At 40.4% G+C, this 23,093-nt stretch overlaps 2 protein-coding genes across 4 annotated transcripts in view; one reads left to right on the plus strand and one right to left on the minus strand.

Annotated features, from left to right (window-relative positions):
• The window catches only part of tln2b (talin 2b), a 131,626-nt gene extending 119,729 nt beyond the window's left edge, over window positions 1–11,897 (minus strand). For all 3 annotated transcript variants that reach the window (XM_080437393.1, XM_080437392.1, XM_080437394.1), the window contains exon 1: window positions 11,799–11,897. The gene's annotated coding sequence lies outside the window, so the exon portion shown is untranslated. The remainder of the gene's footprint in view (window positions 1–11,798) is intronic.
• Window positions 11,898–20,569: 8,672 nt separating this feature from the next.
• c2cd4a (C2 calcium dependent domain containing 4A) lies at window positions 20,570–22,260 on the plus strand. The gene is made up of 2 exons (XM_080437179.1): window positions 20,570–20,692; window positions 20,847–22,260. The coding sequence occupies exon 2, from the start codon at window positions 20,873–20,875 to the stop codon at window positions 22,193–22,195; it is 1,323 nt and encodes a 440-aa protein (XP_080293305.1). The 5' UTR covers window positions 20,570–20,692; window positions 20,847–20,872; the 3' UTR covers window positions 22,196–22,260.
• Window positions 22,261–23,093: the final 833 nt, after the last annotated feature.

The raw sequence follows: 23,093 nt of genomic DNA on the forward strand, positions 1-23,093 counted from the left end.
CAATTGCCTACACTAAGGGAAATAAACCAACCTGAGAAGCCACTTGTATCAGCGCCACCCAGAGATGCTTGCTGAATTACAGCAACCAGTTGAAAACTTAAGCCAGGCCAAATTACAAAAAAAAAGCGCTTCTCCAAAAAGAGAAGCTGAAGCGCGAGGTCGACACGACAGCGATGGTTTTAGGGCCGAAGTATGTATGTGTGTTTGTCTTGACTGCTCCCTCAAGTGGTGGAGAGATCGCACAGATTCTTTGCATATATACTAAGAATTTGGATTTTCTGGGTGGTCATGTGCCAAGTCACTTGGCACATGTGCCAAGTGACTTTTTTCATTCAAGTAACTTCAAGTCATGATTTGTATTTATTCATGAAACAAATATTGTGATAAATATAATCTCATGGATATCGCGATATTATTGTATCTTTATTTTATATATGTTACATACTTATTAGAGATGGTTAAGTTTCTATACTATAAGGTTAAACAATTGAAGGGGGCATGGAAATCTGGCTGTTTTGTTGTTGGAAATAAAATTCCAGGTTTTAAATTGATGCTATAATTATAGGCGTGAGTAGCAGTGGAGGTGGGTGGGGTGAGGGGAGGTCTACTACAGTACAGTATGTTGATGTTTTCTAAACAGACAGAAGCCCAAGACTGGAGCCAGATACAATTTAAATTCCCGGATTTGAGCATCGTCTCCTGAACTCCCAGAATGTAAATATCCCGAAACATGTGCTGAATACTGGTATCATGTCTGTGAATCATTATTTATCATAGCTAAACTACAGCCACCCATACAACGACCCCCAATCCTCAACCAATTTTTTTTTCAAGGTCTACTCTCCAGCTCGATTTGAAAATTAACGAGAGAGAGTGTCACAGCAGGCTGGTCATACCACACCTTATAAATGCATTATAAAGTAAGGGTGGACACTATTTCAAAACTGGGTACACAGTAGTTTAGGACCAAAGGTATGGAGATAGCAAATATCCACTGAGGAGTGTAGATTTTTTTTATTTCAACCCCAGAAAAGGCAAACCAGGAGATTTAGACCCAAAATAGCAGCAGTGCACATAATTACTGAATGCACAAAAAATATGAATTAATTGTCTTATATTATGGTCCTCTATCACAAGCAAGAAATGTATAGCCTAGTTTACATCTACAATAAATGTGTTTAGTGTCTCCTACCTCTTGAAGCTACATTAGAGATGGTTACATTTAGATATGGATTCGGTCCAGTTAAGGTCAGGGTAAAGGATCTGGCCGGGCGGTTAGCCAATGAGATTGAGTGACCTCTCAAACTCCTGGATTCAGAGCTTGTAGAAATTGAGTACCGTTACCAGTTCAAGCCACAACCTGAAGAAAAAAAAAAGAGTTCTGGGAAAACACCAAAAGAGACCAAGGTCTTTAGATAATAGCAGCCAATGAGGATCATATGCGAGGAGGATATGGACTGAAAGTCAATTATGTGCATGCATAATGCTGAAGGCCATTATTAAAGAACAACCCTTAATATGCAGTCTCCATTTTCCACTGAAGCCAGCATATTCTGACTAGATCCAAGGTCATTTCCATGGGCTGCACGCTATCCCTAGAGAACTGACATGTTCATATGTCCATAGTACTACAGCACAACACTTTCCGGGGTTGAACTGAACGCTATTAAGGCTTTGTCCAATTAATATGGCAAACAGTTGATAGCAATTATACAGTAGGATGCTGCTTTCCCACAAGATGTGCAGCTCTATAGGGCATAGCAGTGGCGGCCATTTCCTGGTTCCACTTCAAAATACTCAATGCATTTTTCCCATTGACATTTTCAAAAATATTTATATCAATTAATTTAAGCCTAGAATCAAGCCATCCAGGGTCCTGGTGAATCATGACCATTAAACATTTTTTTCTGTGATTTTATTTTATTTTATATTTAATTATATGATATACTATATTTAATAAATACCCTTTGTTTTGCCGTTTTCAAAAAAGTTTTGTCACAGAATCAAACGTTTTATGGTCATGATTCACCAGGACCCTGGATGTCTTGATTCTAGGCTTAAAATAATTGATATAAATATTTTTGGAAATGTCAATGGGAAAAATGCATTGAGTATTTTGAAGTGGAACCAGGAAATGTCCGCCACTGCTATGCCCTATAAGGATGGATATAATTGCTGTGGAAACTGTTATTTAGTATGCACTGCAGGGACATTCCATGATTAGGCATGTAAAGAACATGTATTACAAGAAAATGTCTAATGTTAAATAGTCCATTTCAAATGTCTATTGTTAAATACTTAGTCCAAGCCCAACAGCATGTGTGCTGAAGAATCCATAAATTACAACGGCACGGCAGAGCATCAAACAATGCCCTTTTGTTTGACGACTCTGTGACTTTGATGACATTATATCTAGCCGTGCTGTGGGTTAAAATGGCATAATACCTCTATAGAAAACCAGAGTGGTCAAATGAATTGCTCTCGCATTTTGTGTGTTTACAGGCGGGTTGGGCCAACATCATAACAGAAGGGAAAAGGAGAGCTTAATGGAAGGGAAATCTTCAAATGGAGAGTGTACATAGAATGTGATAGGGATAGGCCTCCATTATTGACTGCACCAGCAGCTGTACTGCCTCTATCCTCTCCTGCACAACAGAGGCCAGATGAGGCAATACCATGGGTCTCTCCTCCTATACTCTACAGTGAATTAATAGATTAACTGATGGAACATGCAGTACAAGGCTCTGCTTTACACAGTTTGCCATGAGTAATGATACACACAATCCGACAAGATATACCAGGCCGACAGTGGAGCTCAAACAGATTAGGGCTCAAACCCAGCTTGTCAACTGTACGCCACGTTCACCAAGCCCTACATTGGGCTGAAAGGATCGAGTGATAAGTAGGTACTGTAAGTAAAAGATTGAGAGAGAAAGAGCAGAGATTCGATCAGGATGCATTGTAGAAGTCCCTGAACTGCTAACGTATCCTTACTGGTGCCGAAGGAGCAAAATAAAATAGAGCATCTGTTGTCACGTATACTCAAAGCTGAAAGGATAGTGTGATGGAGAGAGAGACCAGAGATTTATATATATATATGCCCAGGACTCAGGATATATATATATATGTATATTCTCTGCGTTGCCCAGTTTATTGCACAGTTGAAATAGTCACAAAGTACGAGGCCAATCCGTGACGGCAGTCATTTGTCACATCAGTACTATCATGTCAGTACCCGTTGTCAGAGTAGTTGGAGGCCAGTGATGACAGTACAGCACGCAATTGTGATCCACCAAGGTGGGAGAGTTTGGAATGGATATATCTGTCCAGACAAACAGACAATGTAAACTACATTACATAGAGATTATACATACATTTTGAAAAATACAAATACAGTTTTTTGTTTATACACAGTGTGCACTGCACAGTGTATTGTTAGTCCATATGGCTCACATTCTCAGGGAAAACCATACATTATGGAAAGCCACTGTTTTGCTGTCTAGATGTGAGCAACAAGGCACCAACAAAGTAGCCAATACATCTTAGTGACACACTACAATGCCTCCCCTACAACTTCATGTATTTCTTCTCGGAGATAACCAGTGTATTACATGTGCACAGGTCCATGTAGAATGTTATTGCCATGCGAAGAGCTCCCTCCTGTCTGGACTCAATTTTATCGGCCAATCTCCCAAACTAGAGCAACCTGTGTAATCCTAGAGATTGGCTTCGACTGAGACAGTAACCAGAGAGTCTCTCTGCCCTTAAGGCAAGGTTACTGCTGATGAGCGGAATATACAAAGCTAAAGTAACACACTCACACGGTGCAGCGTCCAGCTGCTAAATGTACTTCCGCTGGCGTGATATGAAATAACTCAGGCTCTGTCAGAGCATCAGTCCTCCTCCTGACTGAATGGTGCTGACAACATACAGGCAAGAGACAAAGGCAGAGAGAGAGAGAGAGAGAGAGAGAGAGAGAGAGAGAGAGAGAGAGAGAGAGAGAGAGAGAGAGAGAGGGATACCAGAAGGAAATAAAGAAAGAAAAATAGGGAATGAGAGGCAGCAAGAGAGAGAGGGAGCTTTACAGTTCTCGCTGGGTCAGCAGCCTGTAGAGGATCAGAGCGTAGGACAGCAGTAATTTCAGTGCCGCTCTTTAGACAGGAGAGCCCTCTCCCCAAGGCAGCCATGAAAAACAGTCTGACAGCTGCTGTACACAGAGAGAAGCTGATGGAGCCCTCAATTAACCTTGATGTGAGCGCATTGGCTTGTCAATTCTGCGGAAATATGATCAACAGTGCAGCTCAAGAGCAATGTCATTTTGTTTGCTTAATCTGTTGTCTTTCCATCTCACCCCTGTCTGTCTTCGTGATAGCCGGCACCCCCTCTCAACAAAAAAAAGGGTCTCTATCTAACCCTCAGGACCTACTCCATCATGAACAATTTACACTTGACTGCGATGAATTCCACACCACTCTTTGCTTTACTCAGACAAACAACTGTGCCATTTGGAAATGAAAAAAATATATAATAATAATAATAACGCCAACTCTACCACAGTGCAGGACCATTCCTGCTCAGCTGTTTGGCTGTGATGTGTCATTAATGCGGATTGATGGCGAGTGGCTCGAACGCAAGGCTCTCCGCCCCACTGTCATTGACCTCTGGCTCCCGTGGCCCCCCGGGGGACCCCCTGACAGCGGAGAACACTCCCAGCATGCTGATGGGGTGGGGTGGGGGACAGGAGGGGCAAACCGCTGGAGCTCTTGAGAGCATGCCACAAATACATCTAATGTGTGCTCCCACTGTGACACGGGACACAGCAGCACGGTCCCATCAGCTGCAGAGGACGACTGATGATGACCTCAACATGCAAAAAAGAGCAGGTGTTGCTCATTTGTTTGCCTGGTCTGATAATAGTGAAAGTCATCGTGAGCTGTAAATGCTAAGGGAAAGCAACTCTGATGTTTCTTTTAGGACCTAGTTCAATGGACTTTTAAATACTGTAGAGCTCTTGATAAAAGACATAAAACCATTTACAGCTGTTTCAACCATTGTACAGTGGCACAACAAAATACTCCGGGCAAGTCACAACAAAGTAGCCATTATTCACTTGGCACAAGCAGCCAGGACAAGGAAACAAAGACTACCAGGTGCTCTGTTCTATGGATCATATACCTCTTTCAAATGGGCACTGGATCCTGTGGTGCAAGCAACTGACAGTACAGAATAACAGTTTGCTTAAGTGGCCTTTATGGCAGAATAGCCAGGAAAGAACATTCACTACTCTGAACCACTTATTATCTTGAAATCTTGAAAGGTTAAGCACTATTTTCATTTCATTTTCAAATTGTTTCGAATGCATGCAGAGATTCCGTGCATTTATTGATTGCTTTGTAAAGATGTGACGTGTTGTGAGCTTGTATATCGGCAGATTTTCGCCCATAATCACATGCCCACAATAGGGACGATAGGGTTAACGCTAACAGTGTTCATTCAAATTGTAATGCAGGAAACAGGCATGTTAAAGCCCAAGGAACCTCATGGTGAACTTTTACCCCTTTAACTGAGGCTGTACAGCCTGCTGTAAGCATGATCTTTACCACAGAAAATCAATTTCCCTTAGGCAGGAGAAGGATTTGTCCCAGACTGTTCCCATGCTTCTCTATAACTGAGATATTCATCTCCTTTGATGAAATCATACACAAGAATAGATTACATCTTCATGAATAAACATCTCTCCAGCCAACATTAGCTAGTGTTAATTATATCTCCCCCTATTGGCTTTCAGATTAAAAAGGGTGACACTACCTGCTAATAATACTTAAGAGAGAGGAAATCGTTCCTAAAGTATCATCATAATTTGAAACCTGCACCTACCAATACCTTTCATACATAATAAGACTTTTAGAAACCTTGAGTTCTAGTGCTGCATACTGATTCTGCGAAGCCTGAGAGTCATGTGGCATTGGTTGCATCTACTAGGATTGATTTCACAGAATATTCATCTTGATGAAGTTGCAAGGTGACAGGCTTGAAACGGAACAGCAGACACAAAAGCTCATGCCCAACAACACTAGTGTGCAAGAAAAACAAAAACAATTAGTTGTCAAATTTCAAAATGAATTGTAAAGCTTATCCCGCTTAAGTTTGTTAACGGCACAGAATGTTAAATGAAAACTCCAGATTTTACAGTCTAAGCAACAACCTGAAAACTTGGCACTGAGCATTAAACTGTCTACTATTTATTGACTAATCCTGATAAGGAACACATACAGTATAGTGTTAGTCAGTCCCAGAGGATCAGCCACTGGCTCAGACTGGCGTCTCATTTACTGGGCTTGCTGGCAGCATGTGGCACTGTTACTGACCTGAGTCACTCTGTTAGGGGGTCTACCTACTTATTTTCTGGTGGTCCCTCGGTCTTACTTCTGCGGTCACGTGTGCTCAGACCATATAGGACATGTCGTGTCATCATTAGTCAATTCTAGTACCAACAGTGTACTGAACAATCAGATTTTCCATGTACTGTGTATGTTCAGTAATGAGGTCATGGGGTGATGCCGTGGACACTGGAGTCCTGGCTTCTCAACCTGTCTTTTTCTGCTCCTACCAGACGTTTCTGTTTCAGATGAAAGAGACAACATTCATCATTTGCTTCATGCTTTAGGGTCATTAACTGGGTGACCTACTGGCAGAATGACAAATCCACCATAGTCTTTCTGTGAATATCTGCCCTACTAGAGAGAGAGCAGTGAAGAATGACAGGAAAGAGGGTAGAGAGAAGGGATAACATGATACGACACAGCAGGTCATGAGCTGAACCTGAGTACATGACATTGTGAGCAGGTCTGTGCCTACAGTATTGCACATTAGCTGGCTGAGCCTCCAGGAAGCCACATCGTTTCCGTTCTAAAAATACGCACCAATTTCTGATCGATGTGTCCCCAAACAAGATGGTATTCATAAAATGTGTCCTTCCTTGGCCAAGCCAAGCTGGTTCCTGCAAAATTGAGAAGCAGTGGTAGTTCAAATCATACATCTGCATTGGTCTATGAAGTTGATCTGGGGGCGAGCATGGGATCATAAAAGGCAATGATGAGAAAACCATGGGAGAGCTGTACAGTATCTCAATGGTTAACAAAACACAGGGGCCGGGTCAGCGTTGCAGCGCAGGGCGTGTTTCGGATTCCACCTCCTACACACTCATGAATTAAATATGGTTCAACAATCACACTCTCTCCACTCCAGTGACTCTCAAACTCCCCTCACTTCCCCAACTCTCTCAGCGAAACATTTCCTGGGGAATTCCATCCAGGAATGCTATTCGCGATGACGGAGCAACTGCAACAGCTGGTTGGAAAATCACTTCCTGATGGACAGCAGAGACATGTTAGACAAGACATGCTTGTTCCTCATCATCTTGTTCTCTGTACTTAGCATGATATTGATCAAGAATAATAAGATGCCTACATACAGTAGAGATGCAGTATGACTCATTGTTACAATTCTCTCTCTCTCTCTCTCTCTCTCTCTCTCTCACACACACATACACACACATACACACGCACACACGCACGCACACACACGCACACGCACAGAGATTTCCAATGGACATCAGAGGATTTCCCTTTCCCTTTCAAGGCTTAAATCTGGTGGTGAATCTCAGGACAACATGTGAGTCCCATGACTGCCAGCAAGTTAGACAGTGAGTTGAGGATTTGGTATGTGAACTAATGCTATTAAACTTGAACAGTTTCCCATAATCCAGAGGTACTTCAATAATGGCAAAGGCATTCCTCTAACCATAAAAGGTATAATAAAAGGTATAATAACGATAAAGAAAAGAGATAATGTACAGTAACTACTGTAATTCTACTACAGTACCCATTGCTATGGCAGACTAATGACATATAGTGAACCACAAGTCCAGCTTAGTTAATGAATCAATCGGATGATAAGTTAGGTTGTTGTTAATATTGTATATTATATATATTACTGTACCTAAATGCTTCAAACGGGGACAAGAGAAAAGGCTTGTGAAATGGTGACTATTGTTCTTATATAACCTCATGACTTTGCTTTATAGCGAAACAAACAGCAACTTGATCAAATGGATCCCTCAATGTGTTTCATATGATGAACAGTAAAAACGGCATCAATTTTGGCTGGTGGGTGCAAACCGCATGTGAGCTTGTGACATCCATGGTGCTGCATATCTAATTATATCTGTGTATACCCTGCTGTGACAAACTGCATGTATCGCAGATGCACTACGGATTGGGAAGGTCCCTGGTTCTATATTAACCCGTTCAATACGGGAAGGCAACTGTGTCATTTTAAGATTTCTTCGACTATTCAAAAATAGCAGATATACAAGCTCATAGCGCTATGAGCTTGTAGATCTGCTATTTTTGAAAAGAAATCGTGAAAAATGTGTGCAAATCTTTGAATATATACTATTTGAAAGGGAACATTTGTAACTCAAATCTTTGCTTCTGGGGGGGTCCCTGGAACAAAATATTTGACAAATGTTCGCTTTCAAATACATATATATTCAAAGATTTGCACACATTTTCACGATTTAAAAAAAAATTGCAGATCTACAAACTCATATTTTTTAATAGCCAAATAAATCTAAAATGACAGAAATGCGTTTCCCGGATTGAATGGGTTAAACCAGGGATGAGCCAAGGGCTAACACTTTGAGGGCGCAGGTGCAATACACCACTGATGAGATTTACATAGCCTTGCTGTTTCCAATTTCCATAAAATGAGACGTGCAAATCCAAAAGCTTTTTTTTGGTTTTTGTTCCTAGTAACACCAAAAACAGTGTGTCTATGAATACATACATAAATGTGCATACACAGACTGACACACACACACGCACACGCACACGCGCGCACACACACACACACACACACACACACACACACACACACACACACACACACACACACACACACACACACACACACACACACACACACACACACACACACACACACACACACACACACACACACACACACACACACACACACACACACACACACACAGCTGTACGTGGTGTGGCTGGTCTGAACATAAATACATTAATCCTACAGACAATCCAGCTCAGCTCCTTGATCAGGAAGGAGTATTTACAATTCATAAACCCTTTTCAGCAGTATTTAATATCCATATTATTCTTTTCCAGTATGTCATCATGTCTGTCTGACCTTCAATGAGTCCCCTTTGTGTCTCTGTAGGTGGGCCTATTGCTCCACCTCTGTGTGAAGACACATTCTGGGGTAGGAAACAAATAAAACGACATTGATACCGTATCCTCCCATATCTGTATCAGGAAATAGCTCTTTGGTAATATAACAATAACACTGACGCAAAATATAATGGTGGTACAGCATAATGTAAATGCTAATGCTGCTCAAGATCAGCATATCATACAGTATAATCAATTTAAAAAACAGTAGATATACTACACTTGCTAAACTAAAAAGTTGTGTTAACTAACAATAAAATTAATTTCAAGAAAATTGCCTCAATTAAGGCTACAGTATAATAGCAAAACCTTCAGAAAATCATAAAACTGTTCATTTTGCTCCCTGCAGAACTAGTGCCTAACTACTTAAACCCTATATAATTAGTTGACCGGAGTCCCCTGGGGCTCTGTACTTCTTGTGCGCTCCTTTTTTCCCCTCCACACCAAATCTCTTTGTTGAAAGAGATTTCGACAACGCGATGCGTTGCAAGTAACACATTGTGAGCTTGTAGATCACTATTTTTGGCAAATGCTCACCCCCAGAATAGGGATGCTAGGGTTCATGGGGTTAAATTAGCCCCATGATTCCTATTATCGTCATTGTTATTTGACCGCCAGTATGAATTGTCCAAACATAAACATGAAACACCAGGTGTAAAATTGACCAGTAGGATGATTATGTCAAACAACTCATAAGAAACTGCTCCATTCCCATCAAGTGGGGCCCAGTAATCCTCTCTTGTGTATATACGTGTTCATAAGCAGGGATAACTGAAAGTGAAAACAGCAAATTAATCTGTGCTGCAAAGAGGAATGTCATGTCTGAAGGATGTAGCACATGACTGGTATCACACCTTGGAAGGCCTATATAGGGGAACATACAGTATATAATCTACAATATGGTTAGTGGATGCATTTATCCAAAAGGCTTTTCTGGACCAGAGCTCACTGCAGGATATAAACTGACTTGACCTTATTAAATACATATAGCCAGGTAAAACATGTGCCTCTGTAATACTGTTGGTTTGAAATCACTATCATGCAATAAGTAAGCTACTGTTGAATCAACCCTTGAGAAATCTCAAACAATCAGTGTTTCTAATGCCACTCTAGGGGAAAGGGTTTGGTCTAACAGTAAAGGGATGGGTTACATGCAGCCAAATCTGTAGCATCTTCAGTGGATGTGGTCGTCAACAGTGGTTGATGTGTAACTAATGCGGTTTTACACAGTGATAGCCTAAACCAACAGACATGCATTTGAACAACAAGAAACATACTGTCTAAACCCAATCGGGATACAAGTGATACAATTGTACGAGTTTACTGTGTGGCCTGACTGGCCTCTTAACCTCATAAGCATTTAACAACATTTTCAACACATCCAGGTACGGTTGCCTTGCCCTACAAACACAGCTACCAACCAAATACTAAAAGATCACATGCCACAGCTGACACACTAAATTATTAATGTGTAGCTAAGCTGTAGCAGCAAAACCAATAAACTTAAATACACCATAATTCAATCTCATGTCTGTCCACGGCCATTGTATTAATCATAGGCTATTCTCACAAATCACGATGGCAATGACAGTTTTATATCATTGGTTCTCAAAGTGGGGTCCTTGGGGTGGTACCAGGGGGTCCCCAGCTAAATGTGTTAATATAGTGTCACAAATATTTTAACCACTTTAAACATATTTTATACTTTGGCTATTTAAAATAGCAGATATAAGCTCATGGCACGTTACTTTGTGATGAGCTTGTAGATCTGCTATTTTTGAAAAATCATGAAACATTTTTAACTCAAATCTTTGCTTCTGGGTCCCTGGCACAGAATATTTTTGAGATGGGGGTCCGCAGCCAAATACATATCATTTTGGGGGTCCTTGACATGAAAAAGTTTGAGAACCATTGTCTTATTACATGAACCCCTCCAGACAGAGATCATTCGGGTCAAGTCCTCTCCTTTTTAAGTTACTCTGCATCTTTAGGGAGACAGACAGCAAAACAGGACCAGCAGCATTGACAGTATTTGCCAGCCAATAGCCCATACTTCTGTGCACGGAATTCACTTAGTCTGTATGATATAGGTATCATATCAGTCTAGATATTACTTAATCTAATACAAACACCAAGCAAGTAGGTCAATGAAACATTCATCTTATCATTTCTTATCGGTCAATGTCAGGTGCAATCACTATAAAACGGTATAAGATGGGAATATCTTTAGACAGATTATTGTCACACCAGATGAAAGCGATCATCATGGTTAATACGATCTAAATAAAAGCGAGCAAGGCTGATGAAATGTTGCACAGATTGGACTAATGATGCAAAAAAAGATAGATCGGAGCCTTTTAATCTGCGATGTTCTCAGCCTTTACATCGAACACCAACCGCTGCCCTTCTGAATGTGAAGGACCCCCATGTAGGACGTGATGATTCCATCCAAACTACAGTGTCAGTGCCCACAAACATGTCGGGAAGATCTGAAAAGAACAACAACAAGAAGAAAAAGAAAGAAAGGCAAAATCCTACCTGGTATGTGTTTGTGGTGGTTAATACATGGATGTAGACGACACACACACACACACACACACACTGCAAGCGGTTGAGATGAGCAGCACTCCCTGCCTCCTCCACGGTATCTGAAGCCCCTCCTCGTTCAGCCTATCGCACACAGTCAAATCCTCCATGAGAGAGAGAGAGAGAGAGGACCCTCAACGGGCAGGGTTGCCATGTCCGCTTATTATTATTAGCCCCGCTGGTCCAGAGCGTTATAGTGAGAGAACTCACTATACGCTCTGGACCAGGGCTAGCTTGTCATTATAAGGGCTTCTTTTTCTGTGAAGTTGCTTGTAAATATTGGTGGTTGCGGGTTTTTTTGGGCTTGTTTAAAAAAAATGTATAAACCAGTGGTTCTCAAACATGTTCATATCATGGACCCCCAAATTAATATGTATTTGTCCCCCAACTGAAAATGTTTTATGCCAGGGACCCCCATACAAGATTTGTGTTGTTAAAATGTTTCAATGAAATGTTTCAATGAATGTTCTTTAAGATATTTATTTTAAAATTGCAGATCTCCAAGCGACGCGTTGTGAGCTTGTAGATCGCCTATTTTCAAATAGCCAATGTATATGTTTAAAGGGCGAAGGGCTCGCTTCTTTTGGGCTTGTTTTCACATGCCTGCTTACTTGTTCTCTCTCAAAACCTGGCAACACTGCGTACGGGTCCATTTGGTTCCATTTGTACACTCTCAGAGTTAAATGAACACCGAGGATTTTTAGTGTATAGTGGAAATATTACAATGTTTTAAATCACAATTGATTGTATATATGCGGCACAACTAAAGAAAGCGCGTCACACACACATTCTGTATTTGGTGTATTTGGTTTTCAGATGAAATGCATCCTATGTCAGAAAATTATGATTTTCAATTAAAGAAATGTAAAAAAAAAAAAACATAAATAAATAAATAAAATCCTATATCAGAAAATTATGATTTTCAATTAAAGAAATGTAAAAAAAACATAAATAAATAAAAAAAAATCCTATATCAGAAAATTATGATTTTCAATTAAAGAAATGTAAAAAAAAAAAAACATAAATAAAAAAAATCCTATATCAGAAAATTGGTTTGAAAATACAATCTAAGGGAGTATGGATCCCATACAGTTAAGCACTGATCTCGGAAGCTCTAATTTTCCGGAATGCTGTCCCTCATGTCTTCCAAAATGGGGCTAACACAATCGTACAGTTCCTGAGTGTGCCTGCTTGTGGAAGGCAAGCACGTGTGTGTGTGTGTGTGTGTGTGTGTGTGTGTGTGTGTGTGTGTGTGTGTGTGTGTGCGCGTGTGCGTGTGCGTGTGCGTGTGTGTGCGTGTGCGTGTGCGTGTGTGGGTGGGTGCGTGTGTGTGTGTGTGTGCAAGCGTGCGTGCTTGCGTGCGAGTGCGTGCGTGCGTGTGAGAGAGAGAGTGAGAGAGTGAGAGAGAGAGAGAGAGAGAGAGAGAGAGAGAGAGAAAAAGCAGTGGTGGAAAAATCAATGTAAAAGTAAAAGTATCAATACCGTCATGTAGAAATACTCTGTTACTAGTAAAAGTCCAGTATGCAAAATGTACTTGAGTAAAAGTACAGTATTGGCATCAACATATAGCCTACTTCAAGTACCAAAAGTAAAAGTACTCATTTAGCAGAATATCCCATATCCAAAATGTATAAAAATCTTTCGAAAATAGCAGATCTACAAGCTCACGAGATGCGACTCATTGTGAGCTTCTAGATCGGCTATTTTCAAATAGCCCAAATATATAGAGAGCTTAAGTGGTTACTGTATGTTTAGTAATAAAAATCCAAATCTAAAAAGTAATTAGTAACTAAAGTTTTCAAATAATTGTAGTGGAGTAAAAGTACAATATTTTCCTCAGAGATGTAGTGGAGTAGAAGTAAAGGTATTGAATATTGGAAATACTCCACTAAAGTCAAAAATACCTCTAAATTGTACTTAAGTACAGTACTTGAGTAAATGTACTTAGTTACTTTACACCACTGAGAGAGCGAGAGAGAGAGAGAGAGAGAGAGAGAGAGAGAGAGAGAGAGAGAGAGCGAGAGAGAGAGAGAGAGATGCTGAATGGTTGTGTTTTCTCTCTTGGAGAGACCCTTGGCCCCGCATCCTTTGTGAACTAGTCAGATGTGGCTTTGGGCAGTGAGGCATACCTGCCAAAAGCCTGTCAGTGTAGACCAGGCATCAGTGGAATATAGACCTCAATACTGTGCTTTGCCACACCTTGACACAAGATCGATGACACATGAAAGATGATATTGTATAACCAGAGGGGCCTCCGTCCACATCAAACAGCAAGAGACAGCTACGCAATCCATCGTTAACAAATAGGATGGAGGGATACGGGCCTCACAGCCAGGCTAAGGTTACTTCAGTCTCAAGTTCATAATAGGGTATAGGTTTATTCAGGTGCAGCATGGTGGAAAAAGTATACTCACATTTTATACTTAAGTAAATGTAGAAATACTCAAAATTCTAAATTTACTTGAGTAAAAGTACAACATTTGGTATCAAAATATACTTAAAGTGTAAAAGTAAAAGTACTCATTATGCAGAATGTCCCATTTCACAACTTTTCAAATGTATAAAAATCGTTTGAAATTTATTTTAATAATAATAACAATCTTCTAATAATAATCAAAATCTACAAAGTAACTATAGTAACTAAAGTTTTCAAATAATTGCAGCGGAGTAAAGTACAATATTTGCCTTTGAGATGTAATGGAGTAGAAGTAAAAGTATTGAAAATTGGAAACACTTCAGTAAAGTAAAAATTACTCAAAAGTGTACTTTTAAGTATATGTACTTGTAAATGTAAAATGTAAATGTAATGTTCTACACCAGAGCAATTTCTAGTGAAAAGTAACTCATAAAAACTGTGCACTGATATACCACTGGCACTGCTATAGCTGTGTGCATTTCAAAGATTAGGCTACTTCCAAGATGAATTCTGTGTCTCCTATAATTCCCTGTGGACGTAGTGATGCACCAGAGGATCCTGCTGACATTTATAATGTGTGGAAACGGGTCATAAATAGCATACAATAAGGCAAGAAAGCTATTCAAATGAGCTCTCAGCTTTATCTCCCACCATAATCTCCTACTCCTACTGTATGGTTTCTGTTGTCTTGTTTTCTAACTCTATACTGCCCTCTAATGGGAATGCATATAAACAACAACTACTGTAGTTGAACATTTGGAAATAAATTAATGTTCTTTTAGAGGGGAAAAACTAATTATTGTGAATATGGTGTTAACAAGGTTATAAAAGGCATAGGCTACAGTTTATAGTCTATATTATAAGCCAGGGGTATACAGATTTTTTCAGCAATGACCCAGAAATGTAAATCCCTGTCTTTTGGGACCATAGTATTTATTTATGATACTGTAATTATTTAACAATGACTTGTTTGACTGCTGACAACAGCCATGCTTTTAACAATTAAAAGCTAGAGAAAACGTTACTGAAATTAACATAAAAAATATAAATTATAGCATAATAATTCCTCAAGGTGCTCACAGTTGCCAGGCCAGAAACATAGAAAACTAGAAAAAGTGCTCCTCGGAGCACAAGTCTCCGCCAGGTCAGGTAGGTTATTATGGCCTCCTGGTGGCGCTATAATAGGCCAATGTGAAAAGGGTGCCATTTATTCCTAGGCCGTGCACGGCAATCGGACACTGCATTAGAGCTTAAGATTTTTGCCCGAGCCCGACGGGACCCGACCCGGCCCGTCGGCACGGGCTGGGCCGGGTCCAATTGGTCACGTATTTGTCGGGCTTTGGGTCGGGCTGGGCTAGGCAACAAAATGCAATTTATTTTTTTATCCAAATAAATGCATATATTAATTAATTTGTAGCATATTCTTTTTTTCTAACAGACTGTTGGAAAAGGGTGAATGACTCCTGTTCTTAACGAATTACCAAGATTTTATGAGAAAAAAGGCTGCATGCAGCAATTAAGCTTGTTTATGACGGGCTACGGGCTGGGCTGGGCCCAATGTGTCAATTATGTATCGGGCTTTGGGTCGGGCCGGGCTTGAAGTTCTGTCGGGCTGGGTCGAGCCGGGCTCAAATATTTAGGCCCGATTAAAGCTCTACACTGCATGCATGATTTGAGGCATTTTGTTCTAAAAATGTGTTTTGCTAAATTTGACCTGCTGGTGGCGCGAATAACCGGCCAATGTTAAAAGGGTGGCATTTGTTCCTCAACGTAGTGCAAATGTGCATTCAAAGTTTCACCGCAATCGGACGCTGCGTTCATGATTTGCTGCATTTTGTTCAAAACGGGCCACTCCTGCAAACATTACATGTCAATGTTAGCCAATCAGGATGGAATATGAAAAATCAAACAGATCCGTCTTGATCACATGACTATAGAGATCATGTGTACCGATTTGCATGAAATTTGGATCAAATCTGAAGGCTTAATATCAAAAAATGTGTTTTACATAAGTCTGCCTCCTGGTGGCGCTATAAAAGGCAAATGTGAAAATGTCAAAAATGCAGGGCAAAGGTTTTTCCTTGGCCTCTAGAGATTGTGCATACAAAGTTTTACACTGATCGGTGCAGTTATAGGTAAAAACACGAATCGGCCTGTTACAGCGCCACCATGAGGCTGATTTAAACATTTTCAAATGGCATTTCTTCCCGGCCTAATGGGAATGTGTGTGCAAAATTTCACGGAAATTGCATGCTGTGTTCATGATTTGAGGCATTTTGTTCGAAACGGAGTAGGCTACTCCTGCAAACTTTGAGAGACAATTTTTGCCAATCAGGATGGAATATGAAAAATCTGAAATGAGCCGTTTCTTTTAATGACTATAGAGATACTGATACCGATTTGGGGGATTTTTGGCCAAAATCTGTAGGAGTACTGTTCAAAAATGTGTTTTGCACAAATCGGCCTCCTGGTGGCGCTATAAAAGGCCCATGTGAAAAAATTGGAGCAGAGGTTCTGCTCTGGCATCCAGGGAGTGTGTGTGCACAGTTTCGCTGCGATCAAGCCAACGGTGCCAGAGATTAGCTGTCCACAAAATGACAGAATGACACACACACACACACACACACACACACACACACACACACACACACACACACACACACACACACACACACACACACACACACACACACACACACACACACACACACACACACACACACACACACACACACACACACACACACACACACACACACACACACACACACACACACACACACACACACACACACACACCTCTTTGAGTTTGACTGAGTGGACACAGAGAACCACTGCCTTAAAGAACAGCTTTTCTCAAACTCAGACGACAGGAAGCTTTTTAGTTCCATAGCCCACAGCCCACAGCCAGTAACATTTCCAGCAGGGAACAGGATTTCAATAAGATTATGATAGAGGTGACAGAAATGTGCAATATTCAGAATCCCGTATATTCTATTGGAACATTAGAAAACTCCTACCAGATTCTTATAGGAATTCAGAATCCTATAGGATTCTATTGGAACATTGGAAAACTCCTTATAGGAATTCCGAATCCTATAGGAATTATATTGGAACATTGGAAAATCCATATGAAGGAATTTCATAATCCTATAGGATTCTATTGAACATTTGGAAAATCCTATAGAATATTTTGACTAGGGAACAGTCAGACTGTAAATCAAGACCTTGTGAAATTGAATAAATGGTCATTAAACTTGTATGATTGATAATACATTAATTTGATAACAATATTATTAGGATATTGGACGGTAAAATAAAGCTTTAGCAAAACACTTATCTCAACCAGACGTATTGCCTATACTTTTTAAACACTGCTGCCCGTTAGGTCAAGATCTATTTAATATAAAATGTCATAAGATTTAGCTTATCAGATTAGATGTCTTCATTCAGACAGGTAAATGACTGTGAAGAAAGTCAGGGAAGTAAGAAAGAAGAAAGGAAACAGAGGGTTGAGTTAAGGGAGACATGCATCACAGGCTGAGTTGGATTCAGACCCTGACAGCAGCACTTCATCTGGTCAGCTAATTAACTGATTGAGACACTCTTGAGTTAATGATGCGATTCAGACATTCTGGAAAAGATTTCTCAGAAGCACCTTCCTTTTTCCTGGCATACACTTAGCCATGACATCATGCTGTCTTGATGTAGCCTAGGTACGTGGTTACACAGGGCAACTAATGACTCCACTCGAACCTTGGCCTGACAGAGCAGTATGCATCTTGTCATGACTAAGAGGAAAAAAAGGTTGTCGATGTGGTAGAGGCAGTGGTGTAAAAAGTACTCAATTTATTTACTTGTGTACAAATATCAATACCACCATGTAGAACTACTCTGTTACAAGTGAAAGTCCTGTATTCAACATTTACTTGAGTAAAAGTACAAAAGTATTTGTATCAAAATGTACTTAAAGTAACAAAAGTAGAAAGTACTCATTATGCAGAATGTCCCATTTCACAAGTTTTAAAATGTATAAAAAATCACACCCAGTGTGAAGTGGGCGGTGTGGTCACAGTGGTCATCACAGTGATGGAAGTTCACTTAAAGAAAAGTAATACTGTGGACCAACACCCCTAACTTAAAAAAAACATAAATGTGTTTTTTTTGTGATTGGCCAATCACGGTGCAGGGTTAGGGGGGTACACTGGTGGCCAATCACAGCGCAGGATTTGGGGTGCAAATATCCAAACCTCACATATAGGGCGGTTTCACCGCCCCAAAATCGCAAATCGGCTAATTTCAAATGGCCAAAATATATATATATATATATTTTGTAGCATAATGTAATTGTCAGATTGTTTTAATATGAATGTTTCAATATGATAATGTATCAAACATATACAGTAGTGAATCTTGGTGTCTTTAGGGTCAGACACTTTAATGTACATCCACAGTAAGATATATATATATATTTTAAAAGAAATGAAGAACAGTAATTGTTCAAAATAAATACGTTTGGGCTACATATGATGTGTAGGTTGATTATATTTGTGGTACTAACCTGTGGCAATGCTTCACTGTTGACTAGTAGTATTGGGCAGATTAGATACTATATATCTATACATATACATAGCTAACTAACTACTTAGATGGCTACATAGACAGACAGACAGACAGACAGACAGACAGACAGACAGACAGAGAGATAGATACTGTAGATAGATAGATAGATAGATAGATAGATAGATAGATAGATAGATAGATAGATAGATAGATAGATAGATAGATAGATAGATAGATAGATAGATAGATAGATAGATAGATAGATAGATAGATGTATTCTTTTGTGCATAAAATCCTTTTCTTTCATGTTTTTTTTTCATGGTAGATTTTTCTTACCACAAGAGGGTAGCACTGACATCAAAATAAAGATGTAACTATAGATACAAATACATACCCACCCACTTTCCTCTCTTCAAGAAGCATTACATGACAGTATGTTATTCACATACAGTATGCTATATAGATAATATTATAACGATAAGTCGCTCTGGATAAGAGCATCTAAATGCTTAAATTGTAGTTGCTTAGTAGTTTTTAGTTTATCTGAAGAGGGATAAAGGTGTTTACAATGTTGTAATGTTAGTTGTAGGATATAGCTTAAAAAACGCTTCATTAAAAAGGTAGGTCTTTAGTCCTCTTTTAAAAGCATCCACAGATTGTGGTGCTCTCAGGTTCTTTCTCTGTATTTATAGCTAATTAATCTAAGTAAGCGGAGTGAGCAACTCTCTAGAGAGAAACAGTTAGATACTGTATACAAATCACAGATGTTGTGCATGGCTAGCCTAGACTACATCTGCATACAGTAGAAAGGAGTCCAGCCTGCACACTTTAACTCCTGTTAGTAGGCCTACTTGTATTTGCAATGTCAGAAACCCTCTCCCAATGCCAGAGGCCAAAGTTGAACAAACTTGAACTTGTGCATTCTGGTACTATACTCCGCTTTAAATAGCGTGAGAGCAAACACCTGCACTCAATAATTCTTTATCTTGAAAATGCAAAGGCCAACATGTGTGCACTGTAAGCAATATTCAAAAAATGAGTCTGACACGGATATCCTTACACGTGACTTGTGTGTGTTCAATAAGCTTAACTTCACTAAAGCTTCTAACGTCAGCGATAAGCCAAGCAAACAAGTAATGTTTTATAAGGAATAATTGTCCATTGCTTAACCCATTAAGACCTGAGGTTCCGATTTTACAAAATATATATATTTTTTTTTTATAAAATAAAGATTTGCACACATTTTCCAAAAAATAGCTAAAATGTCACAGATGCATTCCTGGATTGAATGGGCTAACAAATTGATGAGAACATGCTTGACCCAAACTAGCAAAGCCCAGGTTTTATCTCCAAAACTTTCACAACTAAAGGTTAAAGCAGTTCAAGTGCTCTAAATTTGTCCCAGCACAAACTGTTACCATTTCACATTGTTTATGTTCACAGATCAAGGTCACTGATATCATCTCATTTACATACGTGGAAAAACAAACTTGAAATATTTCCTTTGGTTAAACATGACTGTTCACACTCAAAGGAGTATGCTTAACTTGTTGAACCTTCCATGTGGCTTTTCCTGTGGGAGCAATTGAGCTCTGTTGCAGCTTGGGTATTGCCATGGGAACAAGTGGGAAAGGAAAGAGGGAGGATCCTGTCGGAGCAGGGGGGGAGTGTGTTAGACCCGCTGGTGTCAGCCTTATTTAAACCGCCTGAGCCTCTCAGATGCCCACGTATATGAACTGGTCTTGAGAAGGGAGAGACTGCTGTCAGGAGAGCCTCAGAGATCAAGACCCCACGCGTTTACCCTCAGTTATCTGACAATCCTGTACGAGATTCTAGTCTTGTGGATTTGCCTGTATTTCAATCCTGGGTAAGCATACCTCTCAACATAGCAACTACAAGAGCTGTTTTAAACATGTTTTTTCGAGTGGTTTACAAATAGAAACTTGCTTTCATATAATTTCTTATTGTTAGGAACATAGAGCAGTACATATAACAAGCATATCCTTTTTGTTTTTGAACAGTTTTGGACATCTCTGTTGGAGGGCCCATGTGGGTGGTGGACAAAATCCGTGTGTCGGTGGAGAGAACCAACCTGCCTCTACCCTCGGCCGAGTACAGCTTCAGACTTGGTGACTTCATGTTCGGGGAGAAATCGGACAAAGCCAAGAGGAGCTCCCTCTGCCCTAACGTTATCACCCCCGACACCATCCCAGAGTTCTGCATACCTCCCAACATCACATCTATGCAGGAGGCCAAGAACACAGAGCACAGAGCCCCCATCTCCAGGGCGTCTCACTGCGAGAGGGCCACCTCCAAAGGGGAGATTTTGTGTAATGAGCTCCTCAGCCCACACATCATCCAGGTGGAGAGTGTAGACGACAGCCCCTATGACGGCAGCGACGAGGAGACCACGAACGCAGACCCCCACAGCCAGGCAGCCCTATCGCTTCCACACATGGCCAAAGCACAGACCTGTTATGGATTTTGCACCTTACTGGAAAGCCCCCACACCAGGCGGAAGGAGTCTCTCTTCCATACCGAACCAGGCTCCATGCCCCTGCTCTTGCCCCGGGGCAGGTCCAGCACGTGCCCCAACGTGTCCCGCTCCACCTCGCCCTCCTCCTTCAGCCTCAACAGCCTGACCTCCAGGCTGTCCCCGAGGTTCTACTCGCTGAACAGACAGGTCACGCTGGATAGTGACACCACATCTTCCACAGAGTCCTCGCCATTCAGCTCACCGCTGCTGAGCAGGTGTCCCGACAAGCCCTCCCTCTTCAAAGCACTGAGCCATGAACGCCTGCTGTCCAGGAACGTGAGGAAGCCAGTAGTGGTCAGGAACAACTCCCTGTCCACAGATGAGAGCAGCTCCACAGATAACAGCCCCAATGTGATGAGAAGGTCATCTGACGGGGTGGTGGGGGGCCTGTCCAACAGCTTTGGCCTGGTGCCACCCACCTTCTTCCCCTTGGACTTGACTCTGCACAGGGAGCGGGTGATGAAGGAGACTATGGTACCAGTAGGTAAAGACGGCAGCCTGCGCCTCTCGGCAGAGTACTGTCCCGACAACCAAAGGTTACGAGTTCGCTTGATAAGTGCAGAGGGGCTCTATGCGCGTTCTGTGGACTCCAAAAGCATCAACTGCAGCATTAGCATCTCCTTGATTCCGGGAAAGGTCCAGAAGCAACGCAGCACGGTCATCAGGAAGAGCCGTAATCCCATCTTTAACGAGGATTTCTTCTTCGATAGTATATCTGAAGGAGACATCTGCCAGTGCTCTCTTCGCTTTAAAGTAGTGAACAAAATGTCCACAATGAAAAGAGACTGTATTCTGGGTGAATGTGATTTGCCTCTCTCTAGCATCATAACTTGAACCAGAGCACTTCTTTATTTATTCATTTCTATGTTGAAATATTTATTTTAATTTTGTACTGTGAACCACACTTTTATATGAAATAAATAATGAACAAAATGAATAGTTTGTCAGGCTTTTGTACATTATTTCCTTTTTACAATGTGGCTGATATTGCCATATACTGTAGTGTATTTTGTTCTGTTTATGCGCAGTCAGAATTGATTTGCTAAAATTAATTTCATCCTCAAAAACAATAGTGACCTCATCAATACCACAAAAATGATATAAATCTCATTACCTCCTTCTTGCCTCATACATATTAGCAGATAGTTCTGTGGATGACAAATGATTACCTCAGTTTCCTCTAGTCTTGATGCACTCTGATGATCATTAGCTGAATGAGACATAAACATGGCCACCTCATTAGCTGGCATGAGACATTCTCCATCTCTTATTACCATTAAGGCATATTTCTCCTAAAGCCCGATTTATACTTCGTCATTAAACGGTGTCATATGCCAAAATTAGCCATTCTACAAGCTCATAATGCATTGCAGATGCAACGCTTTGCGGGTTTGTAGATACTATGTTCAGTGTACAACACCGTCGTACAAGAAAGCATAAATTAGGCATAAGCCGGCCTTTTCCTTCTGACCTTTCAACTAATTAAAAATATACCAAGAAACCAGAAACCTTGAAGGGAAAGTTTCACCCCGGTAGATGATGATTTCTATTCAGTTTATTCAGTAAATAAAAATGATAGTGCCACACAGACTGGTGCTGTTAAATCCTTTCTGTGTTGTATTATTATTATTATTATTATTATTATTATTATTATTATTATTATTATTATTATTATGATAATTATGATTATGATTATGATTATTATCATAATTATTTTACCTAGCATATGTGT

Source organism: Gymnoscopelus braueri, assembly GCF_963280865.1.
Source record: "Gymnoscopelus braueri genome assembly, chromosome: 9".
NCBI lineage: Eukaryota > Metazoa > Chordata > Actinopteri > Myctophiformes > Myctophidae > Gymnoscopelus > Gymnoscopelus braueri.